The 25503-nt window shown below is 47.0% G+C and overlaps 1 protein-coding gene across 9 annotated transcripts in view; it reads right to left on the reverse strand.

Moving 5' to 3' along the window:
• LOC141256953 (cytosolic phospholipase A2 gamma-like) overlaps positions 1 to 25503 on the reverse strand; it is a 207619-nt gene that overhangs the window by 153311 nt on the left and 28805 nt on the right. For 2 of the 9 annotated variants that reach the window (XM_073671212.1, XM_073671213.1), the window contains exon 1: positions 2076 to 2444. The exons of 4 other annotated variants lie outside the window; for them this stretch is intronic. Coding sequence is in view for 1 of the 5 variants with exons in the window: in XM_073671208.1 (XP_073527309.1) it covers positions 19551 to 19720 (170 nt within the window). In the remaining 4 variants the exon portion in view is untranslated. Of the gene's footprint in view, positions 1 to 2075; positions 2445 to 19550; positions 19721 to 25503 lie in introns of those variants that run through there. 3 more of the 9 variants (XM_073671214.1, XM_073671208.1, XM_073671216.1) reach the window with 3 other exon arrangements.

Genomic DNA, 25503 nt, shown 5'->3' on the forward strand with positions numbered 1-25503 from the left:
CTGGTCTCTCTGTTCCTTTACTCATTTCTGGTTACTTTACTCGAGCCTGGTCTCTCAGGTCTTCACTTGGGTCTGGTCTCTCGTAATAGCAGCTATAAGTCAACTCTGCTGCTCACATGGCCATCCAGCCACAGGTCCAAACGCCGGCTCCTCCTATTTTTGGCCTTCCCTGGCCTCTTATAATTATTAACTGCGCCACAGCTGTCACCTGACCTGGCGTCCCTTCAAATCTCCTTCCTCAGGGGATGTGTACTTCACTTTTTAGTTTCTACTAATGTAATTCCCTCCACCTTCTCCTTTCTTATCATCTTTGATCAGCAGATCAGATCAGTGTCTTCTCACTCATTCATCCCCTTACACTATATACAGCAATACTACAGTATTGCTGTCTAAAGTAGAATCAGACAATCGCAGGTTCAAGTCCCATAAGGAGACTAGCGTAAATAGTAAAAAAAAAAATGTAAAAACAATAAAAAAAAGATATACAAATTGAAATCCCCCCTTTCTCCCAGTTAACAATAAATTAATGTAAAAAAAATAAAAATGTTACATATTTGGTATCAATGTGTTCAGAAAAGTCTGATCTGTGAAAATGTAAAATGAATCAACTCGATCTGTAAAAATTGTAAAGAGAAAAAAAATCAAAATGCCAAAATTGCGGGTTTTTGGTTGCCGCAACTTCACATAAGAATACAACAAGAAACTATCAAAGTGTTTTATCTGCCCCAAAATAGTATCACTGAAAACATCAGATCACCATGCAAAAAATGAGCCCTCATATAGCTCCATCGACTGAAAAATAAAAATGTTACGCGTTTTCAAATATGGCGGCTCAAGCTATTTTTTTTTTTTTTTTTTTAAATTTCTGAATTTTTTTCACCAGTTAAATAAAAAAACAAAAACACAAGTTACATTTTTACTGCAGAATGAACGCCTAAAAAACAAACCCCAAAAGTAAATGTGGAATTGTGTTTGTTCCCAATTTCACTTGATTCAGAATTTTTTTTTTACCAATTTCTAGTTAACCATATGATAAAATGGAAGATGTCATTCTAAAGTACAACTAGTCCCACAAAATACAAGCACTCATATTGCTTTGTCAACGGGTAAATAAAAAAAGTTATGGCTCCTGGAAGAAAGGGAGGGAAAAATTTAAGTGCAAAACCAAAACATTGCTCAGTCCTTAATGGGTTATTGTAATTAAAGGGGCTGTCCAGTACTTTAGATTATCCCCCCCGATGTATCCCCCTGGGGTCCCTAAGGATTTTTGTAAATACCTTCAGTTGCAGATAATGCCTGTGAGCGGCGCTATCACTGGCCGCTCACAGACATCGCATGACTCCCGGCTGCAGCCGACTCTGACATCCACTGATGTCATGACAAGTGCTGGCAGCAGCCGGGGGTCTTTTTCTTCCTGGTTCCAGGTGGATGCCAGGCTGTGGGCGGGGTTATCCCCCCGCGTCACACCCAGCATCCCCCGCACGCTCTGCCTCTCCCCATTCATTGGAAAAGCGCGCGGTGGATGCTGGGTGTGACACGGGGGGGGGGGGGACCCCGCCCACAACCCAGCAGCCATTCCGGGGAACCCAGCGCTGAGTCATGCCTCACTTGTCGTGACATCAGCGGGGGGTCACATGATGCCTGTGAGCGGCCACCGATAGCGCCGCTCACAGCATTATCAGCAACGTAAGGTAATTACAAAAAGTCTTAGGGGCCCCGGGGGGATACATTGTGGGGGTAATCTAAAGTACTGGACAACTTCTTTAATCAGAATCTTAATCAAATGTAAATAAAATAATAAAGTTGCAGATATTCTATTCAATTAGATGTTATATCTTTAAAGCAGTTAAATAAAGCCATGTTAAGAATCCATGGAGATTTCAGGAGACATGATGAATGTACAAAGGCAGGAGAATCTGAGTTGCTATTTTTGTCTTCTGGTGTGGGACATTTCTGTGATGTAGTGGGACCTGTAATTAATGCACTCAGTAATGGCTGCAAGTTCCACAAGGACATTAAAAACTGCAGTTTATAAATCATTGAAATATAAGGTGACAAATATGCTAAATCCTTACTTGCTTTCCTAAGAATGTCTTTTGGCCTAAATGAGTCTTCTTGAATGCTCAGCATAGATGATCTTTAAGTAGCTATAAAAGCCGACAAGAGTGTAAGGTCAAAGCACGATGTAAGAAGACTATCCGGGGTGCAGGAAACGCAGAGGCCAGTGGTGCTGGTGCGATATTAGCTGCTGTCACCAGGGCCTGCAGGGCAATCTCACCTTTCTAACCCCCCATAGCAGGCCTGGGCAAACTGCAGCCCGCGGGCCACATCCGACCCTCTGACTGTTTGTCCCCGGCCCCCTGACAGGCACAGCCTTAGGGGGAGGGGGGAACAGATACTATAGCAATCTGACTATTCTCAGACTCCTCATTCATTCATTCAGATTGTAGCTCCACCCCCCGTGAGTGCTGCCTTCTCATTGGTGGAGGCTGCAGAGCTGCTCAAACCTCTGTGCAGGAGAGTTCAGGAGGACGGAAGCTGAGACTACAACTCCCATCTGCTGCACACGTAATGGGCAAGTAGCTTCTAAGTGGAGCCTGTTAGTGTATTACATACAGTAACAGCACCAGGGCTGCCTGCTGTCTAGGCTATGTGCCCACGATGCAGAAATGAAGCAGAAAATTTCTGCAGCATTTCTGCATCTCCCTGGCAGAAAAAAACGCATGCAGATTGTGCATGCGTTTTTCCTGCAGAATACATGCGGATCCACATGCGGATTCACATGCGTTTCCGCATGCAGATTGACAAGCGCTTTCCAGGCAATAGCATCACTTGGAAAGTGCTTGACAACTAGGTCACACTGTATGGCTATGTGCCCACGTAGCGTTTTTCAAGCGTATATGCTGCGGAATTTCCGCAGCGTAAACGCTTGAAAAACGCATGTATATCCGCACCCCATGGTCCCCAATGGCATTCCGCAATGTCAATGCCCATGCTGCGGATTTTTCCGCAGCGTATATGCTGCGGTCAAAAATCCGCAGCATGTTCATTAATTTTGCGGAAGCGCAGCGGAATCAATGTGCGGATGGTACCCAAGTCTGGATGAGAGGAGACTCTCATCCAGACCTGGGTACCAAAGAACCTGTAAAAAAAAGAATAAAATAAAGTTTATACTTATCTTCTGATGTTTTCCCTCCGTCGCGCTGTTGTCTGAAGGACCTGCCACGTCATTGAGTCATGTGACCCACCACATGACTCAATGACGTCACCGCAGGTCCTGCACACAACAGCGTGAGCCGCTCAAGCCTCCGGACGGGGCAGAGAATGCATCAGAAGGTGAGTATAAACTTTATTTTTTGATTTTTTACCATTCTGAACAAGTTGTCAAGCACTTTTCCAAGTGATGCTTGGAGAAGTGCTTGATAACCCGCATGCGGAAATGCATGCAAAGACGCCTCACAAACGCTTCTACCTGGCGGGAAAACCGCATGTAATATCCGCATGCGATTTTCCCGCCAGGGAGAAGCGTAAAAAATATGCTTCAGGTCCGCAACGTGGGCACATAGCCTAAATCCATGCAAACAGCATGGATTTATACAGTGTGAACCGTAAAAATTAAAACAAATAAAGCTATACTTACCTCCGAGGCCCCGGTGTGTGCAGCAGCGCTGGTTCCCGGCTGCCGGCATATCGCGAGACAGAGCGGTGAAGGGCCTGCGGTCACATGACTGTGACGTCACCGCAGGTCCTTCAGCGCTGCTGGTGACGCACCCCTGGGCCTGTGTCGCGCAGCGTTGCGCACGCGGGAGCTTACCCGGAGCCGGATCTGTTGAGGGTTGTAGTCTCGTGGCGGTGACCCGGTCCGTGCCCAGGGAGTCAGACTAAGTGGCGCTGTATTAGCAGTAGATGTTGGACGACTACGCCACCCGTTGAGTACAGCTAAGGAGCTGCTGCTGCAGGGCAGACCGCTGAGGCCGGTGGTAGGATTGTGCAGCGTGATAGTATAACCCCCAACGGGATGGGTATGGCCTCAGGGCAGCCGACGTGGATGATGGGGGTAGCAGGAACCACTCAGAGACGGTACGGTGTAGTTCAGGGTCTTTACTGGTGACAACGATAGACCCTCCCGGAGAACTGGCTAGCGATTGGGGCCTGGTCAGTCCTTGAGCAGATGGGATCTCCCCTGGCCAGGCGGAGTTGTAGGCCTCCCAAACTAACTGTACTCTTCTGGCTACCTTGCTAGAGGCGGGTATAAGTAGCCCACGTCCCTGAGTGTACCGTGTGGTGCTCACCCGTATGGCCGGTGACTCGGGGCCTTCTAGTAGCTTCCGCTCCACGACGGCGGTGCTGGTCCCATGCGTGTGACCGTGCCTTCGGGTTTCTTGGCCAGAGGACCTGAAATCCCCTGCCTGACGGATTCTGCTGCTGGGTAGGAGTTAGTCCCCACAGCCTCGGACTCCGGGTCCGGTAAGAAATCTTCTCAGTCAGGGCGAGCTCTGCAGCTGCCAGCCCCTGACTCCTTGTAACACTGCTCCCACAGAGCTCCTGTTGTTTCTTCCCATAGCTGCTTCTCTTCTCTGTCTCTACTTCTGGCATGGCCCAGGAGCTGGGCCCAGCCGGAGCCACAGCTCCCTGTCAGCCCTCCTGGCTGAACTCTCCCTCCGAACTCACTAACCCTGCCTCAGCCCCAGGTTTATATAGGGGAAGTTCTTCCCCTCCCAGGACTGGGCAGGAGGTGTGGCATGCATAGGATTCCTGACCAAGAGACCTCCCACCTGCTCTCAGACATAACATTGCCGTTACTGTGGAAACCAGACCCCTGGGGTGCCACATTGGCATTCAGAGAGAAGACGCCGGACAGGTGAGTATAAACTTTATTTGTTATTTTATTCTTTTTTTACAGGTAGAATGGTACCCAGGTCTGGATGAGAGTCTCCTCTCCTCCAGAACTGGGTACCATCCGCACATAGAGACGCATAGAAGCCGCTTGTAAAAATGTACAGTCGCGGTTTCTATGCGTTTCAATGCAAGTCAATGGCGGGAGTTCCGCTGCGCTTCCGCAAAATTAAATGACATGCTGCGGATTTTTGTACGCAGCATAAACGCTACAGAAAAATCCGCAGCATGTGCATAGAACATGCGGAATCCCCTTGGGGACCATGGGGTGCGGATTACCTAGCGTTTTACAAGCGTTTCCGCTGCGGAAATTCCGCAGCATAAACGCTTGAAAAACGCTACGTGGGCACTCAGCCTTAGGCTGAGTTCACACGATGCGTTTTTCATGCGTTTCCGCGGCGTTTTTGCAGTTGCGTAAACACCGCGGAAACGCATGAAAAACGCATGGTAGAAGGGCAGCAATGTTCCCCAATGGAAATCCGCATGTGCTGTGCCCATGATGCGGATTTTTCCGCAGCGTAAACGCTGCAGTCAAAAATCCGCAGCATGTCAATTAATTTTGCGGAAACGCTGCTCTTTTGCCGCCATTGACTTGCATTAGACCGCATGGAATCCGCATCACTGTATATGTTGATGCGCTTTTCATGCGGTCTAATGTGCGGATGGTACCCGGGTGTGGATGAGAGGACTCTCATCCAGACCCAGGTACCATTAAAAAAAAAAAGAATAAAATAAAAAATATATATATTCTCACCTTCTGACGGCCCGCGCTGCGTCCTGCCGGCTTCCCGGCACTTCGCGGTTGAATGAAGAAGGACCTTCGCTGACGTCAGAGTCATGTGACGGGTCACGTGACGCTGACGTCGGAAGGTCCTAAAGTCTTCACTGCCGGCAGCCGGGACCGATGAAGCAGGACACCGGGGGCCATCAGAGGGTAAAGTATAGATTTTTTTTTTATTTTTTGACATTCACACACTATATAAATCCATGCCGGTTGCATGGATTTATATAGTGTGAAGTTGACAAGCACTTTCCAAGTGATGCTAAAATCGCTTGGGAAGCGCTTGTCAACCCGCATGCGGAAATGAAAGTGAAGAACGCTTCATTTCCGCATGTCCCTGGCAGGAAACCGCATGTACAATCCGCATGCGTTTTTTCCTGCCAGAGAGATGCAGAAACGCTCAGGAAAAAATCCTGAGCATTTCTGCATCGTGTGCACATACCGGCATGGATTTATATAGTGTGTGAATGTCAAAAAATAAAAAATAAATCTATACTTTACCCTCTGATGGCCCCCGGTGTCCTGCTTCATCGGTCCCGGCTGCCGGCAGTGAAGACTTTAGGACCTTCCGACGTCAGCGTCACGTGACCCGTCACATGACTCTGACGTCAGCGAAGGTCCTTCTTCATTCAACCGCGAAGTGCCCGGGAAGCCGGCAGGACGCAGCGCGGGCCGTCAGAAGGTGAGAATATATATATTTTTTATTTTATTCTTTTTTTTTTAATGGTACCTGGGTCTGGATGAGAGTCCTCTCATCCACACCCGGGTACCATCCGCACATTAGACCGCATGAAAAGCGCATCAACATATAGAGTGATGCGGATTCCATGCGGTCTAATGCAAGTCAATGGCGGCAAAAGAGCAGCGTTTCCGCAAAATTAATTGACATGCTGCGGATTTTTGACCGCAGCGTTTACGCTGCGGAAAAATCCGCATCATGGGCACAGCACATGCGGATTTCCATTGGGGAACATTGCTGCCCTTCTACCATGCGTTTTTCATGCGTTTCCGCGGCGTTTACGCAACTGCAAAAACGCCGCGGAAACGCATGAAAAACGCATCGTGTGAACTCAGCCTTAGGCTATGTGCCCACGTTGCATAAATGAAGCAGAAAATTTCTGCTTCATTTCTGCAAGTCCTCTCCCAGAAAAACGCATGCGGAATTCCGCACGCGTTTATTGCGCATTTTTCGCGCGTTTATCACGTGTTTTCCACATGCGGAATTGCCTTGCGTTTTTTATGCATTGGACAAAGGCAATTCTGCTTGCGGAAACGCAAAATTAATTGACATGCTGCGGATTTTTGAACGCAGCATAAACGCTGCGGAAAAATCCGCAGCATGTGCATAGAACTTGCGGAATCCCATTGGAGACCATGGGGTGCGGGTTACCAAGCGTTTTACAAGCGTTTCCGCTGCGGAAATTCCGCATCAAAAACGCTTGAAAAACGCTACGTGGGCACACAGCCTTAGGCTATGTGCCCACGTTGCGGACCTGAAGCATATTTTTTACGCTTCTCCCTGGCGGGAAAATCGCATGCGGATATTACATGCGGTTTTCCCGCCAGGTAGAAGCGTTTGTGAGGCGTCTTTGCATGCATTTCCGCATGTGGGTTATCAAGCACTTCTCCAAGCATCACTTGGAAAAGTGCTTGACAACTTGTTCAGAATGGTAAAAAATAAAAAAATAAACTTTATACTCACCTTCTGATGCATTCTCTGCCCCGTCCGGAGGCTTGAGCGGCTCACGCTGTTGTGTGCAGGACCTGCGGTGACGTCATTGAGTCATGTGGTGGGTCACGTGACTCAATGACGTGGCAGGTCCTTCAGACAACAGCGCGACGGAGGGAAAACATCAGAAGATAAGTATAAACTTTATTTTTTCTTCTTTTTTACAGGTTCTTTGGTGCCCAGGTCTGGATGAGAGTCTCCTCTCATCCAGACTTGGGTACCATCCGCACATTGATTCCGCTGCGCTTCCGCAAAATTAATGAACATGCTGCGGATTTTTGACCGCAGCATATACGCTGCGGAAAAATCTGCAGCATGGGCATTGACATTGCGGAATGCCATTGGGGACCATGGGGTGCGGATATACATGCGTTTTTCAAGCGTTTACGCTGCGGAAATTCCGCAGCATATACGCTTGAAAAACGCTACGTGGGCACACAGCCTTAGGCTGTGTGCCCACGTAGCGTTTTTCAAGCGTTTTTGATGCGGAATTTCCGCAGCGGAAACGCTTGTAAAACGCTTGGTAACCCGCACCCCATGGTCCCCAATGGGATTCCGCAAGTTCTATGCACATGCTGCGGATTTTTCCGCAGCGTTTATGCTGCGTTCAAAAATCCGTAGCATGTCAATTAATTTTGCGTTTCCGCAAGCAGAATTGCCTTTGTCCAATGCATAAAAAACGCAAGGCAATTCTGCATGTGGAAAACGCGTGATAAACGCGCGAAAAACGCGCGATAAACGCGTGCGGAATTCCGCATGCGTTTTTCCGGGAGAGGACTTGCAGAAATGAAGCAGAAATTTTCTGCTTCATTTATGCAACGTGGGCACATAGCCTTAGGGTATGTGCACACGATGCAGAAATGAAGCAGAAAATTTCTGCAGCATTTCTGCATCTCCCTGGCAGAAAAAAACGCATGCAGATTGTGCATGCGTTTTTTCTGCAGAATACATGCGGAATACATGCGGATCCACATGCGGATTCACATGCGTTTCCGCATGCAGATTGACAAGCACTTTCCAGGCGATTTTAGCATCACTTGGAAAGTGCTTGACAACTAGGTCACACTGTATAAATCCATGCAAACAGCATGGATTTATACAGTGTGAACCGTAAAAATTAAAACAAATAAAGCTATACTCACCCCCGAGGCCCCGGCGTGGCTGCAGCGCTGCTTCCTGGCTGGTTCCCGGCTGCCGGCATATTGCGAGACAGAGCGGTGAAGGGCCTGCGGTCACATGACTGTGACGTCACCGAAGGTCCTTCAGCGCTGCTGGCATTCAGAGAGAAGACGCCGGACAGGTGAATATAAACTTTATTTGTTATTTTATTCTTTTTTTACAGGTACAATGGTACCCAGGTCTGGATGAGAGTCTTCTCTCCTCCAGAACTGGGTACCATCCGCACATAGAGACGCATAGAAGCCGCTTGTAAAAATGTACAGTCGCGGTTTCTGTGCGTCTCAATGCAAGTCAATGGCGGGAGTTCCGCTGCACTTCCGCAAAATTAAATGACATGCTGCGGATTTTTGTACGCAGCATAAACGCTGCGGAAAAATCCGCAGCATGTGCATAGAACATGCGGAATCCCATTGGGGACCATGGGGTGCGGATTACCTAGCGTTTTACAAGCGTTTCCGCTGCGGAAATTCGGCAGCATATACGCTTGAAAAACGCTACGTGGGCACACAGCCTTAGAGTATGTGCCCATTATGCAGAATTGAAGCAGAAAATTTCTGCAGCGTTTCTGCATGTTCTTGGCAGGAAAAACGCTTGCGGATTTTACACGCGTTTTTGCAGCGTTTTTACATGCGGATTTGACTTGCGTTTTTCAAATGCATTGGGACCTCAAATCCGCATGCAGAAACGCACAAATAATGGACATGCTGCGGATTGTTCTGCAAGGAAAATCCACTGGGGAAAATTCCGCAGCATGGGCACAGAACATGCAGATTTTCATTGGGGATCATTGGGCACGGATTACCAAGCATTTTGCAAGCGTTTATACTGCAGAAATTCCGCAGCAAAAACGCTTGAAAAGCGCATAGTGGGCACACAGCCTAAGGCTACGTCCACACAATCCGGAGCCGACTGTGGTCCTGAATCTGCGGACGAGCCGCCCCCGGCTTCCACTCATTATGCAAATGAGCAGCGGCTGGGTTTTTTTTTTTTCACCTGCAGACTTTCCCCATAGAGATTAGGTCTGCGGACCCGTAGGAGAAATTGACATGCTGCGGTCCGGAAAGATGCGCCGCAGACGCATAGTGGACATGGGATTTGTGTAAATCCCATCCACTACGCTGTAACATCTGGCCTCTGCGGATTGCACGCAGCGCACTTGCACTGGGTACAATCCGCAGTAAACACTGATCGTGTGCACATACCCTTATTCTGCCGTATTGTATTTCCGGAGCAGGAGAGGTAAGGGTTAAACACACACACATATCTGTGACTTATCACATCCTCTCTGTAGACTGCAATGACTATCCCCCCCACTCCCTGCCTGTCCCACATGTGATGTGGATTTATGCATGTGGAACAGGGGTGGGCAAACATCTTTTTTTCCAATTCTCCCAATTTATTTATTACTTCATCAATTGCCAATACTGGCTACGATAAACTTTATTGCGCCAAGTATTATCGGTCTACGTTCAGGGTATGTGCCCACGCTGCGGAAATGAAGCAGAAATTTTCTGTTTCATTTCCACATGTCCTCTCCCGGATAAACGCATGCGGAATTCCGCACGCGTTTATCGTGCGTTTATCATGCGATTTACACATGCGTAATTGCCTTGCGTTTTTTATTGCACTGCAAAGGCAATTCCGCTTGCGGAAACGCAAAATTAATGAACATGCTGCAGATTTTTCCCTGCAGCAAAAACGCTGTGGAAAAATCCGCAGCATGGGCATTGAACTTGCGTAATCACATGGGGGGCGGATAACATAGCGTTTCACAAGCGTTTACGCTGCGGAAATTCCGCAGCATATCCGCTTGAAAAACGCTACGTGGGCACATACCCTCACACTACTTTATTTTCGGTGCTGTCTATGAAAAAAAATAAACCTGATCTTACACAGACAGCACTAGGATAAACGTTATGCAATTGAGCTATTTAGATTACAGTTTAATAGAGACCAAATATCCGTGTGAAAAAAGAGCACGAGCACGCATCGGTCTCTTCTGTATGTCAGATGACACTTGCCTAGTGAAGTCTATGGATGCGCACAAAAAAATATGAATTTTCTGTATACCATGCGATTTTTACAGATACATTTCCATTACTAACGTAGGAAACTGTATTCATTTTTGTAAATTATATTCACTCTCTGAATTGTAAAGCGCTGCGGAATATGTTGGCATTATATAAATAAAGATTACTATTTCTTCCGATATATAAATATGGATGCCGTATGGATGACACTACAGATGATACAACGACAGCACCAACAGGAGGTTGCCTCCCCATCCTAATTAGGGACCGGAAACACGAGGTTAAATAGCCCTCCCCTTCCCTTCATCCTCAGTGTTTTCCTGTCCCTAATTGTATGAAGAGTAGTGATGAGTGAGTATGTTTTGTTAACCCTTTCGCCGAGTATGCTCGGGCGAGCACCGAGTAGTTACAGCTGCTCGGTGTTCTGTGACGCGCGCCGGCATTGCAATGGGCGCATCGTCCCTTCTGGTTGCGTTCCACGATGGAACGCACCGCCATTTTGGCGGGAAATTTGATAATTTAAAAAAAAAAAGAGGTTGGCTGGACCTGATGTCAGGAGAGGGAGAGCCTCATCCTATTGGATGGGAAAAGGTGCTGGATCTCGGTTTCCTGTACAAATAGGACCCAGATGGAAGACTCCATAAGGTAGGACTGAGGTTCTAATGATGGATGTGTCTGCCCCTAAAGCTTCTGCAGAACCCAGTGCAAACCCTGGCCCAGTGAGTATGTCTGGTAAAGGGTAGATCCGTCTTGGTGCAAGATCCATCCTTATGTCTTCCCCTTGTCTTTTAGGGTGACAAAGATCCTGCACCAAAACCAAAAGAAAAACCTGCAAGTCGCAAATGTGCCATTTGTAGCAAGAAGCTCCCATCAGCCCACAAAAAGGCTCTATGTCAGACGTGTACTGAAAAAATCATCCGTGAAGAGCAACCCTCCTTAATGGATGAAGTCAGAGGAATGGTACGCCAGGAGATCCAATCGTCCTTGGCCACCTTTTCACAATCCTTTTCTGGGGGTCCCTCAGTATCCAGGAAGAGGAAGTACGCCCCAGAAGATACCTCAGACTCAGAGGCAGAAAATTCAGCCCCTGAGGAATGGTTAGAGGAAGGTGAAGTCACTCCAGGCCATAATACTGATCAGGATGATAGGAAGAAAGACAATGGGAGTAGAAGAGGAGAAAATGTCTCGCACGGTCCAGGACGAGATGTTTGGGGGATTGAGATCAAGGAAGAAAATGGTGTTCCCCATTCATGACAACGTCCAGAATTTAATTCTGGATGAATGGGAATTTCCAGAAAGGAAGCTGAACATTCCATCTGACCTAAAGGATCGCTTTCCCTTAGATGAGGACCTCTCTAAATGCTGGTCAGAGATACCTAAAGTCGACATCCAGGTAGCCAGAGTGGGGAAGAAAACTACCTTACCCTTTGAAGACTCTTCTCAGCTTAAGGATCCACTTGACCGCAAGATGGATAGTCTACTTAGGAAGTCATGGGAGACGTCAGCTGCCGCCCTGAAGACAAATGTCGTTTCTACCTGCGTCACAAGAACCCTGTTCCACTGGTTACATCAGTTAGAGGATCATATCCAGGGTGGTACCTCGAGAGAAGATCTTCTGGCCTCCCTGCCCCTCTTAGAAAAGGCAGCAAGATTCCTGGCGGACGCCTCCGCTGAATCCGTCTGGATTGCAGCAAGAACTTCGGTTCTTTACAATACCGCAAGAAGGGCACTGTGGTTAAAGATGTGGAGCGGTGACATCCTATCTAAAGCCAAATTATGCTCTATACCCTTCAAGGGGGAATACGTCTTTGGTCCGGCACTGGATGATTTATTGGAGAAAGTATCCGATAAAAAGAAATCTCTCCCAGAACCAAAAACGTCCAAAAAGAGGCCATTTCGTCCTCCTTAGACACAAAGTAACAGAGGAAAGGGTAAATCAGGTCGCTGGAGCTGCGCCAAAGTAGGAACAGGTAGAAGCATTTTTCAATCCCAACGTTCTGATAGGCAATGACGCCAGACAGGTGGGAGGCAGAATCTCAGGATTCTTCAGGCAATGGTGGAGAATAACATCAAACCTCAAGATCCTAGACTGTGTCAGGTCAGGAAAAAAAGTAGAATTTTCCTTCTTTCCCCTTGGAGACTGGAAGTAACATCTCTCCCATCAGCAAAACTGTAGAAGGTTCTAACATCAGAACTTCAGCAGATGCTATTTTCAGCAGTGATTGTTCCTGTGCCAGAAGCAGAACAGGGCAAGGGCCATTACTCAAGATTATACCTGGTAAAAAAAAAAAACTGATCCCATCGGGTTATCATTAACCTGAAGCAGCTAAATCAATACATTCTTTACCAAAGATTCAAAATGGAGTCAGTAAAAACCACGGTCCCAGTGATTGGAAAAAACTTTGTCATGGCTACTGTAGACCTAAAAGACGCATATTACTATGTGCCCATTCACCCAGATTACCAGCGATATCTGAGGTTTGCGGTCTCACTACATCAGACGGTATGCCATTTCCAGTTCAGAGTCCTTCCCTTTGGCATCTCCTCAGCGCCCTGGACCTTTACAAAAATTATGGCTGAAGTAGTCGCATACATCAGGGGAAAAAATATCTGCATCGTTCCTTACCTAGACGACTTCCACATCATGGCTCCTTCTACTCCCGTCCTCAAAGAGCAACTTCAATCAGTCTTACAGACCCTGGGATCCTTGGGCTGGATCATAAATCGGGAAAAATCGGACCCCATCAACACAAAAGGTCTTCTTAGGAATCCTCTTAGGTTCTCAAGATCAGAGGTCCTTGCTACCAACATCCAAACAATTAACCCCTTAAGGACCAAGCCACTTTGTAGGCTAATGACCGGGCCAATTTTTTCAATTCTGACCACTGTCTTTGGTGGCCAGTGTCAGGCAGCTGCTGCAAAGGCAAATAAAGTAATGGGATGCATTAAAAGAGGCATAGATGCTCATGAGGAGAACATAATTTTACCTCTATACAAGTCACTAGTGCAACCACACTTAGAATACTGTGTACAGTTCTGGTCTCCGGTGTATAAGAAAGACATAGCGGAACTAGAGAGGGTGCAGATGTAAGGTGCCCCAGCGAGGTGGGCGAGCTGTAGCCCCCTCTCGCTCTGGCACCCTACAGACAATTCGTGTCCTCCCTCTGATGTGTGGCTGTGTATGTGGGGCTCTCCACTTACTTCAAACCATCCGATCGCGGCTGTCTCCAGGCATTTCTCTTCTGGGACCAGAGCAGCAATAAATTCAGAGGACACGAGGTTCTTAACCATAACTTGGACTTTACTTGGGGAAGAGGAATATGTACAGTATTTGCAGGCAGATATAATGGATAAGGCCCGACAGGTTATTATCTCCCTCACCGGCGCTGGCAACATCTTCAGCCCTGGTTCCCTCTTTCTGTGAAGCATCTCTGTGACTCTAATCTCTAGCCCAAGAGACTCTTCTGCAATACCAGCAGTGTTCTGGATCCGATATCTCCCCCACGTCTTAGCCTGGAGTCCTATTTATCTTCCTCTGCTTCCTGCAGACTAGAAGTGCCCCGGGTCCTCACTACCTCTGTTGAGTTTCTCCGGCCGGCTAACAGGACTCTTGCGCAGGGAGACTTTTGCACTATTGATCCCACTGTCTGAGGGTATGGAGCTCCTGTCTACCCTAGCAGCCACATATACTCAGGCTGCCCGTACAGTTCACTGTCCTATCTCTTACTGATCATCACTTCCTGCTTCTGGAAACTAAGCAGGGATTTTCCTAAAGTGCCCACCCTCTGTGGACTGTCATAACACAGCATTAACCCCATCACTGTCTGTAACACTGCTAGCAGACTGAACCTCACATCTGCACCCAGGACAGTGGCATCTTGTGGCTGATTACAGGTACGGCAGCCCACAAGGAATTATGCCAGGAACAAGCTCTACAACACTCAAGGCTTGATCAGGGCACTAAGTTCCCCCCTCTACTCTACTTACTGGACCACTGAAGCTAACCCCCTTAGCTTGGCCTACCAACAGTCCAGAGATGTCTAACTACAGGAACACTTCTTTTAACTACCTCAGTGCCAAGGGAAGGCTACGTCCTTCCCCACTATTACACAGAGAAGAGCAACCCAGGTTATTAGAGGACTGGGGGGTCTGCAATACCAAGACAGGTTATTACACTTGGGGTTATTTAGTTTGGAAAAACGAAGGCTTTGGGGTGATCTTATTACTATGTACAAGTATATAAGGGGACAGTACAAAGATCTTTCTACTGATCATTTTACACTGAGGCCTGAAACGGGGACAAGGGGGCATCTTCTACGTCTGGAGGAAAGAAGGTTTAACCATAATCACAGACGCGGATTCTTTACTGTTCGAGCAGTGAGACTATGGAACTCTTTGCCGCATGATGTTGTAATGAGTGATTCACTACTAAAATTTAAGAAGGGCATGGATGCCTTTCTTGAAAAGTATAATATTACAGGTTATATATACTAGATTACGTTGATCCAGGGAACTAGTCTGATTGTCGTATGGAGTCAGGAAGGAATTTTTTTCCCCAATGTGGAGCTTAGTGCTTGCCACATGTTTTTTTTTTCCTTCCTCTGGATCAACATGTTAGGCTATGGGTTGAACTAGATGGACTTCCTTCAACCTTAAAAACTATGTTACTGTCACTTTATGAGGTAATACCTCTGGAACGCTTCAACGGATCCCCCTGATTCTGAGATTGTTTTTTCGTGACACATTGTCCTTCATGATAGTGGTAAAATTTATTTGATATGACTTGCGTTTATTGTAAAATAAACAGAAATTTGGCGAAAAATTTAGCAATTTTCAAACTTTGAATTGTTATGCCCTGAAATCAGAGAGATATGTCACACAAAATAGTTAATAAATAACATTTCCCACATGTCTACTTTACATCAGCACAATTTTGGAATCAAAATTTTTTAACGTAGAGCTGTGAAAATAAAAAAAAATCACAAATTTTCTTTTAGCCCCAAATTTTTATTTTCACAAGGGTAACATGAGAAAATTGACCTCTCATTTTGTTGTGCAATTTCTCATGAGTGCGCCAATACCCTACATGTAATTGGCAACTACTTTTGAAGCACAGTGCAAAGGTCAGAAAGGAAGGAGCGCCATATTATAGTACAGAATTTACTGTTATGGTTTGAGGGTCCATGACCCACTGGGAGATCCCCTGAGGTGCCGTAACAGCAGATTCCCCCATAAATGACCCAATTTTACAAACTACACCTCTCAATGAACTCATCTAGGGGTGCAGTGATCATACTGACAACAAGGGTGTGTCACAGAATTTTATCCCATTGGGCAGTGAGGAAAAAATAATTACATTTTTACCCCAAAAATTTTGTTTTAGCTCCAGATTTGACATTTTCACACTGGGATAATGGATAAAAATGGCACCAAAATTTGTCCCATAATTTCTGCTGAATGTGGCAATACCTCATATGTGACTGTACAGTACTGCTTGGCCACATGGCGACACTCGGGAGGGACGGAGCGCTATTTGCCTCCTGGAGCGCAGAGTTTCCTAGAATAGTTTGCGTACCCCAAGAACAGAGCCCCTAAATGCTAGAAGAGCAGAATCCCCCCTCAAGTGAAACCCATTTTGGAAATAATACCCCTGCCAAACATGTGGACACTAAATGTGGTTTAGACACACTGCGGTGCTCATAAGGGAGGGGGATTTGGATTTGGGAGCGCAGAATTTGCTGAGTTTCTTTTGGGGGGCGAGGATCCATTTAGCTTTTCCAGTGCCTTTGTACTAACCGTAACGTGGAGCCCCCTTTATTTCCATTAACACATGATAGACCTGAGTGGGGGCTTTTGTGTGAAGCTTTTATTGGGAACATTTTACATAACATTTTAGATCATTTATCCGGCGCTCTACGCTGAGCACTTACTTTGGGGTTTCCATCTAAATCTCCAAATGACTTGAGTCAGATGAAACCCCAGAGGGATCCATTCACTGTAATGAGATGAGGCAGCAGAGTTACTCTGGACTCCGTCTGGCCAACGTTATCCTTCTTTTTAGAACTGCACAAAACTGTGGCTGACCGCGCTTTTATTTATGCCTAAAATGATGGACACCGCCAGATCATAGGTCAGACGGCGTGCACAGTGCCTCCATCTGTCTCATTACAGGGAATCTTCCGTCAGGGGTTTCTGTCTGAATCACGTATTTCTGAGATTTACACAGAAACCCCGGTGCAAGCGCTCAGCGCAGAGCGCAGGATAAATGTGCGCCGAGCAATACTGCGATTTTTGGGAGGCAGAATAAACAAATCTGCAGCAGGAGAAGAATTATTTTTTATTTATTATTATTATTATTATTTATTACTCCGGTCCTCGTGCAGTATAAAAGTGACTAGGCGACTTTATTCTTCGGGTCAGTGTGATTACAGCGATGACAGATTCATATCCGGTTTTTATGATTGACAGCTGTCACTCACTTTTTTGCGGGATGAGTTGACGTTTTTATTGGTACCATTTTTGGGCAAATTACTTTTTTTGATCGCTTTCTATTCTAATTTTTGGGAGCTAGAATGAACAAAAAACAACAATTCAGGATTTTTTTGTTGTTGTTACTTGTGTGGTAAAATTGATAAGGCAGCTTTATTCTTTGGGTCAATACTAGTGATGAGTGAGCATGTTCGTTACTGCTCTGTGCTCGTCCGAGCATCTCCCTGCCCGAGATGCTCGGCGCTCGCCGAGTATTTCCGGGGTTGCTTGGCGGGAGCTCGGGGCTCCTCACCACATGTTTGGCGCTCTTTAGAGTGCCAATGAACATGCAGGGATTGCCTGCCACTCACTGTAATGCCGTAGCCATGTTGGTTGTGGAATTACAGTGATTGACTGGCCGCACAGCGTCATCAGGTCTATATCAGACCAGGCGCCGCCATGCTCGTCACAGTCACTTCAGAATCAGACAGTGTAGGGAGAGCTGCTGCTGAGCTAGGGAGAGATTTGCTTGTTTCTAGTTAGTGTAGGTGTACCAAACTATATTAGAGACACATATCCATCTCAACAAACAGTCCTTCTGAGGACTAATCCATCTGCAGAGATATCAGGCAGGCAGTGTATATAGGCGGGCAGGGTATAGAGCAGACTGCAGTGCACATAGCAAGGAGGGTCCATTCCAGTTCTGGCTTCTGCTGCTGTTAGATATTTCTAGAAATAGGCCTAGGTCTCAGGGGCTAGGAATACATTTTTTTGGATCTTAATCCTCATTATTTGCTTAAAAAGCAATCCAGAGAACACAGTTTTTCTGTGCCATTTGCTTGTTGGCACTGCAGAATACAGCCAGGTCCTTTCCATATTACAGCGCCAGTACTGGGGACCAAACAAAGGGAAGAAAGCCTCCAAGAATTCTTTAGCTAACTGGATCAAAAAAGCAATCACAGAGGCAAATAAATATCAAGACCAGTCTCCTCCAGTGTCGCTAAAAGCTCATTCCACTAGAGCCATGTCAGCCTCATGGGCCGAAAGGGCCAGCGCTTCCATCAAGCAGATCTGCAAAGCTGCCACCTGGTCCTCGGTCCATACCTTACCAAGCATTACAGATTAGATTTAATGTCTGTAAAAGATTTATCCTTTGGCAGAAAAGTTCTGCAGGCTATAGTCCCTCCCTAACGATATTCTTTTGGTATTACTCCTGTTGGTGCTGTCGTGGAGGAGATTAGAGAAAATAGAATTAGACTTACCAGTAATTCGGTTTCTAAGACCCTCCACAACAGCACGGGTAATTTTCCCCCATGAAACTTTATGTTCATTTAAAATTCCTTGGTGTTAATAAATAATTCAAGCATTAAAGACTCACTATTTGGCTGGTCACTATCTGTTTGAACTTGGAACAGGTCAAAGTCACCTCTCAGCCCCCAATTCATTCTTCATTGTATCTCTGTAGAGTAACAAGTTAGCATGACCAGGTTCTGTCCTACTTATTACACGCACCTAATTATTCAAGTCTGGCGCTAACGGAGTTCATAGTTATAGCGTTAGTATGGTTGAAAAAAAGACACATGCCCATCAAATTTAACTGAGGATCCCATTGATTCTGAGAATTTTTTCATGACATATTGTACTTCATGATAGTTTTAAAATTTGTTCGATACAACTTGTGTTTATTTGTGAAAAAATTGGAAATTTTTCAAAAATTTGGAAAATTCCACAATTTTCCAACTTTTTTAACCTTTTTCTGACATTATACATACTAATAAGTATCTGCGTCCTGGGCCTTATGGGCCAGATACTAATTAGTATGTGCGATCTTTAATGTGGCACCGCAACTTTGGTCGCGTTGATCGCATTAAATTTCCGGAGCCATCTTACCTCACGGTAGATGGCGTCGGCATCCCGGGGGGTGTCACCCCCCCACCCCTGATCGCTGTGATTGGCTGTTCAATTCTGGACAGCCAATTACAGCATTTCTCACTGTTTCCGGCAATCAGATTGCCAGAAACAGTGATGTGCAGCCTTGGATCAGTGCTTCTAAGAGCACCGATCCTAGGCTGTTGTCTAGCAACACCAGCCCTCTCCCCAACCCGCTCTGATTGGTGCGATAGCCGATTACATCAATCGTACCAATCAGAGTGCCGACCGCGAGGTGATAGGGCGGTCACAGGGCGGTGACCGGCTTGTGACCTGCCTGTCACCTCCCTGTTACCCCCAGTGATGGTAGACCAGGCCCCAGGCGATGATGACATCGATCGCTCCAATCAGAGTGCCTGACCGGGAGGTGACCGTGTGGTGACCGGCCTGTGACCTGCCAGTCACCACCCTATCACTCCCCTGTGACCACCCTGCACTTGGTGAGGATTTGTACAGTGCGGTCACACTTCTGATCGCTGGTATGCTGGGCCTTGTGGTGCCACAGAAGCCTCTGTGACACCACAAGACAATCTCTTACCTGCTCCGGTTGCTGCTCCTGCTGGATCTGCTGTTGCTTCGGTCTCCTGCTGCAGCTACCATTGCTGATCGACTGCTCCGGTCTCCTGCTGCTATGCTCCTGCTTGTAAGTTGCTCCCGCTGCTGATCCTGCTGCAGAGCCTGCTCCTGCTGCTGATCCTGCTCCAGAGCCTGAAAGAAGAACAGAAGACTTTGGTAAGTCCATCTCCAATCCCCCTCTTCTTAAACCCCTCCACCACCTTTTTACCCCCCTTCCCACCCCCCAGTTTTTTTTTTTTTCATGCGTCCTGCAGCGGCCGAGCAATGACCAGTGACTACGTCACTGATCAACTTACATGCTCTACTTTTTTTTGTCACGGTCCATTTCCCCCCCCCTCTTTGCACCACCTCCGTGCGTGCATTTAGAAGCCGCCGAGCGTTGATCAGTGACGCAAATCACCAATCAGCACTCGCGCTTGCTATCTTACACTTTTTTTCTCTAATAACCCCCCACAACAGCACACACTAGGATGTAACCCCACCCTAATAGGGACAGGAAATACGAAGAGGTTTAAATAGCCCCTCCCACATCCTCCCTCCAGTGTTATTTCCTGTCCCTATCAGCGATGAAGAGGTCATACCGGTGTGCTGAGCCGGCGACAGGCACTGGGGGAAAGCTACTAGCTGGGCAGCGGAGGATCGAGCGGTCTTTACCTCTCCTCCTCAGGGCGCTGCTCCCATCTCCTCTGGATTCGGGACCCCCTCCTGCAGTCTGCGCTTTCGGGCAAGGTCTGCAAGATCTTCTGACCAGAGACCTCTCTGAGCTCTCCGGTCCATCTCCTCCTCCTCTCCCCCGCTGGATGCGCGGGCGATGCCGGCTCCAGGATGTGGAGCGCATGCCGTGGCACCGGAAGTGACGTCGGGCGGTGGATGATGACGTCACTTCCGGCAGTCTGCGTTCCACTGTGAACCGCATCAAAAAAGCTATGGGGGAAGAAGAGCGGAATGCCGCCGGTGATCAGGAATCTTCACCTGGACACCGGGGGAGAAGCCCTCTAAACAGACGGAGGCGCTGGTCCGGTCGCCCATAAAAGGAGCCCTGGACAGGAAGACATCTACTGGTAGGACAAAACCATGTCTGTTGAAGCTTCTCGATCTGCATCTGTAGAGCCCAGTGCCGGTCCGGTCCCAGTAAGTATGGCACTGGTAGTCCATCTCCCAGATGCAGGAAATAGAGTTTATAGCTCCCCTTCCCTTCTCCCCTCTTTTGTAGTGGGACAAGGAACCTGCATCTGGAGAAAAAGTTAAACCGTCACGCAGATGTCCCATCTGTACAAAAAAACTATCGTCCTCCCATAGAAAGCCCCTATGCAAGGACTGTACGGAGAAGATTATCAGGCAGGAACTCCCTTAATGGAGGAGATAAAGGTGATTGTATGTCAGGAGATTAAATCCTCCTTCGCCTCGGTCACTCTCTCTACGCCCTCACCTAGTCAGGGTTCTACATCTACTCCCTCAGCAGCCAAAAAGAGGAAGATTAGCCCGCCAGAGGGAGGGGAGGAAGACTCTCAAGAGGAGATATATATCTCGGAAGATCTTCCAGAGGAAGGTGAACTAAGTCCAGCCCCTGATAACTCCCAACGAGAGAGATATTACTTTCCATCAGATAGTTTGGAGGAGCTCCTCATGGCAGTAAGGAGAACTATGGAGGTCGAGGAAGAAAAAGTGCCCCAAACAGTACAGGATCAGATGTTTGGGGGGCTACGTTCCAGGAAAAAATTGGTGTTCCCTATACACCAGAGTATTAGGGACTTAGTCTTAGAGGAGTGGGAATCTCCAGAAAAGAGATTAAATACCCCTACAGAGTTAAGGGATAGATTTCCTGTAGACAATGAGATGGCAGAAGGCTGGTCTGAAGTCCCAAGAGTGGATATCCAGATTGCACAAGTAGCAAAGAAAACCACACTGCCCTTTGAAGATTCCTCTCAATCAAAAGACCCCTTGGAACGCAAAATGGAGGGACTTCTCAGAAAATCCTGGGAGACCTCGGCAACACTATTAAGCACCAACGCAGTCTCTACGGGCGTAGCTCGATCAATGGCTCATTGGCTAGATCAACTGGAGGAACACCTAGTTTCAGGCACCCCCAGAGAAGACATCTTGGCATCCCTACCGCTTCTACGGAAAGCTACGGGGTTTTTAGCAGACGCCTCTGCAGAATCCGTGAGAATGGCGGCAAGAGCATCTGGGCTATCAAACTCTGTAAGAAGGGCCCTGTGGTTGAAATCCTGAAATGGCGACGTGGCATCTAAAATGAAGTTGTGTTCCATCCTCTTTAAGGGGAAATACATGTTCGGACCAGCCCTAGATGATCTTCTAGAAAAGGCCTCAGACAAGAAGAAGGCCCCCCCCGGAACCTAGGAATGTGAGGAAGAGGCCTTTTCGTCCCTCCCAAGAGCAGACACCTCAATATAGGGGTAAAGGCAAAACAGGACGATGGAGCTACCCAAAAGGTAGAAGGAGGCAAAAATATTTTTCTCTCCCAAAACCAACGTCAGAACAGACCATGACGTCAGGACAGTCGGGGTCCGCTTCTCGAATTTTCTCCCTCAGTGGAAAGAAATCTGCTCAGACCCATGGTTCCTGAGGGGTGTCGAGTTCGGAGTAAAAATAAATTTCTCCTCCTATCCTCCAGAGAGGATAAGGTTAACACCGCTCTCCTCTCAAAGTCGTCAGGCCACCCTGATATCCGGTCTTACAGACCTATTGTCCTCAGGGATGATATCCCTGGTTCCTACAAGAGAGATAGGCACAGGACATTATTCCAGACTCTTCCTAATAAAAAAAACAAATGGCTCACACTGAGTTATAATCAATCTAAGTCCACTGAATCAGTATATCCACTACCAACTATTCAATATGGAATCCATCAGGTCAACGGTCCCACTGATAGGACAGAACCATGTCATGGCCACAATTGACCTCCTGGATGTATATTACCACATCCCCATACATCCACTTCACAGGAGGTTCCTAAGATTCGCAGTGGCTCAGGGGGATCAAATAGTCCACTATCAATTCAATGTTCTCCCATTTGGAATTTCATCAGCCCCGCGAATATTTACAAAAGTCATAGCAGAAGTCATGGCTTATATCGGGGGTCAGAACATTTCAATTGTACCATACCTCGACGACCTGTTATTAATCGGGCCCTCAGTACCAGTAATCCGAGAACATCTACAGTTGACCACTCAGATCCTATCATCTCTGGGCTGGTTAGTGAACCAGAAAAAAATCAGATATGGTTCCCTCCTTGGCAAAAACATTTCTAGGAGTACTATTGGATTCCCACAGCCAGATGTCATTCCTGCCCAAACAAAAACAGGTCATGATAAAAGCAAAAATCAATGTCCAAAAGAGCAGAAGATCAGTATCATTAAGAGACTTCATGTCGGTCCTCGGGTCTATGACATCCTGTATTCAGATGGTGGCCTGGGCTCAGGCGCATACCCGAACATTACAGACCCACATCGTTATGAATTGGGATGGATCGCCACGGTCTCTGGACAGGAGAATCCCTATACCATCATGAGTAAGGACCTCTCTATTCTGGTGGCTGAATGAAAAAAATCTGAACAGAGGAGTACCATGGATCCAGAATCCGCTAGTAACCATAAAGGTGGATGCCAGCGAAAAGGGATGGGGAGCCATGCTCTCCCAAGAGCTATTCAAGGGTATATGGACCAAAGAGGTGAGCCAACGCTCATCAAATTTCAGAGAACTAAAAGCTGTAGAGGAAGTCCTCAGAGCAGCAGAGCCTCTGGTCCAGAAATCTCACATTCAGATATTTTCAGACAATATCACCACGGTAGCCCATCTTCGTCATCAAGGGGGCACAAGATACGAAAGCTTAAAAGCAATCTCAACAAGAATATTCTCCTAGGCCGAAGAACATCTTCTATCCTTGTCGGCTCTTCTTATCAAAGGTTCAGTCAATATCCAGGCCGACTTCTTTAGCAGAACAAAGATTCATCCAGGAGAGTGGAGCCTAAACCCAGACGTCTTCCAGATGTTAGTCGAGAGATGGGGCTATCCCTAGGTAGATCTCTTCGCCGGACACCAGAATGCGAAAGTACCTCAATATTTCTCCCTGGATCCAAACGACTCTTGCCTGGGCGTGGACGCACTCGCTTACAAATGGGAATTCAAACTAGCGTATGCCTTTCCCCCATTACCTATCCTTTCAAAAACTTTTCAGAAGATAAGGACCAAAGGGACCAGAGTAATCCTAGTGGCCCCTCGCTGGCCAAAAAGAAGTTGGTTCGGAACGTTAACCAGTCTCAGTGTGGAGAGCCCTCTAATCCTTCCTCCCATCTAGGATCTCCTTCTCCAGGGACCGATTTACCATCCGGATCCCGAGAGACTACACCTAACTGCCTGGCTTCTGAATTCCTGATATTAAAAACAAGAGGCCTCTCAGAGAAAGTCATCAAAACTCTCCAGAAGAGCAGGAAACCTGTAACGAACACCATTTACCATAAGATCTGGAAAACCTTCTTAAGGTGGTGGGCACCCACTCACCCAGACCCTCATAGGGCTGATGTGGCTCAGATTCTAGACTTTTTACAAGAATGTCTGGACAAAGGTCTCAGACCTAGTACTCTTAAGGTCCAGGTAGCGGCATTAAGTTCATACTTCGATCAACGCCTAGTGGAACATCAGAGGGTGAGAAGATTTAAGACAGCAGCCACCCACATCCACCCTAGAGTAACAGACCTGGTTCCCCCCTGGGACCTTAACATTGTTCTGAAAGGGTTAACCCTTCCACCCTTTGAGCCCTTATCAACCATAAGACTGGACAGCCTGACCTGGGAAACGGCTTTCCTGGTGGCAATAACTACAGCCAGAAGAGTGTGTGAACTACAGGCCCTTTCGGTCAACGAACCCTACCTGAGAATCCTGGAAGATCGTCTAATTTTCCAACTTGACCCTTCATTTCTACCTAAGGTGATCTCAAATTTCCACAGATCTCATGAGATAATCCTGCCATCTTTTTGTGACAACCCAAAAGACAAAAAAGAGATGGAATTCCACACTCTGGACCTTCTGAGAATAGTACTGCACTATCTTCAGGAAACAGAAGAAGGAAGGAAAGACAAGAACCTATTTGTCCATACACAAGGTCCAAAGAGAGGAAAGAAAGCAGCAAAATCAACAAAAGCCAACTGGATTAAGAGGGCCATTACGGAGGCTTACCAGATCCAGGATCTACCTCCTCCAGCAAAGCTCAAGGCCCATTCTACAAGGGCGATATCTGTCTCCTGGGCTGAAAAAGCCAGCGCATCCTTCGAACAGATTTGCAGAGCTGCCACATGGTCCTCAATTCATACTTTCTCCAAACACTACAGACTAGACCTAATGTCTGTTGGAGATTTAACCTTCGGAAGGAAGGTCCTTCAGGATATTGTCCCTCCCTAGTATATCTTTGGTATACCTCTTGTGTACTGTCGTGGGGGGTTATTAGAGAAAATAGAATTAGACTTACCGGTAATTCGGTTTCTAATAACCCACCACGACAGCACGGGTAATTCCTTCCCCCTCGCTTATTGTTTCTACGACAGCTTGATCAGTAGAAATGAAAATGAATTTGAAGCATCTATACTCTTGTGGTCCTTTGTAATAACACTGGAGGGAGGATGTGGGAGGGGCTATTTAAACCTCTTCGTATTTCCTGTCCCTATTAGGGTGAGGTTACATCCTACTGTGTGCTGTCGTGGTGGGTTATTAGAAACCGAGTTACCGGTAAGCCTAATTCTATTTTTTCCACTCACCTTTTTTCTTTTGTAGATGGCGGTCACGCTGTCCCATTGTGTGCCATTCTGAGCCTTGCGGGGCCACAGAAGCCTGTGACACCACAATCGCTGCTCCTGCTCCAGAAGACATCTTGCAGAAGACATCTTACAGACGACAACTGT

The sequence above is a fragment of the Phyllobates terribilis genome, unplaced genomic scaffold (genome assembly GCF_046119375.1).
Source record: "Phyllobates terribilis strain yellow unplaced genomic scaffold, ASM4611937v1 Scaffold_1__5_contigs__length_1240528914, whole genome shotgun sequence".
NCBI classification, from domain to species: Eukaryota; Metazoa; Chordata; class Amphibia; order Anura; family Dendrobatidae; genus Phyllobates; species Phyllobates terribilis.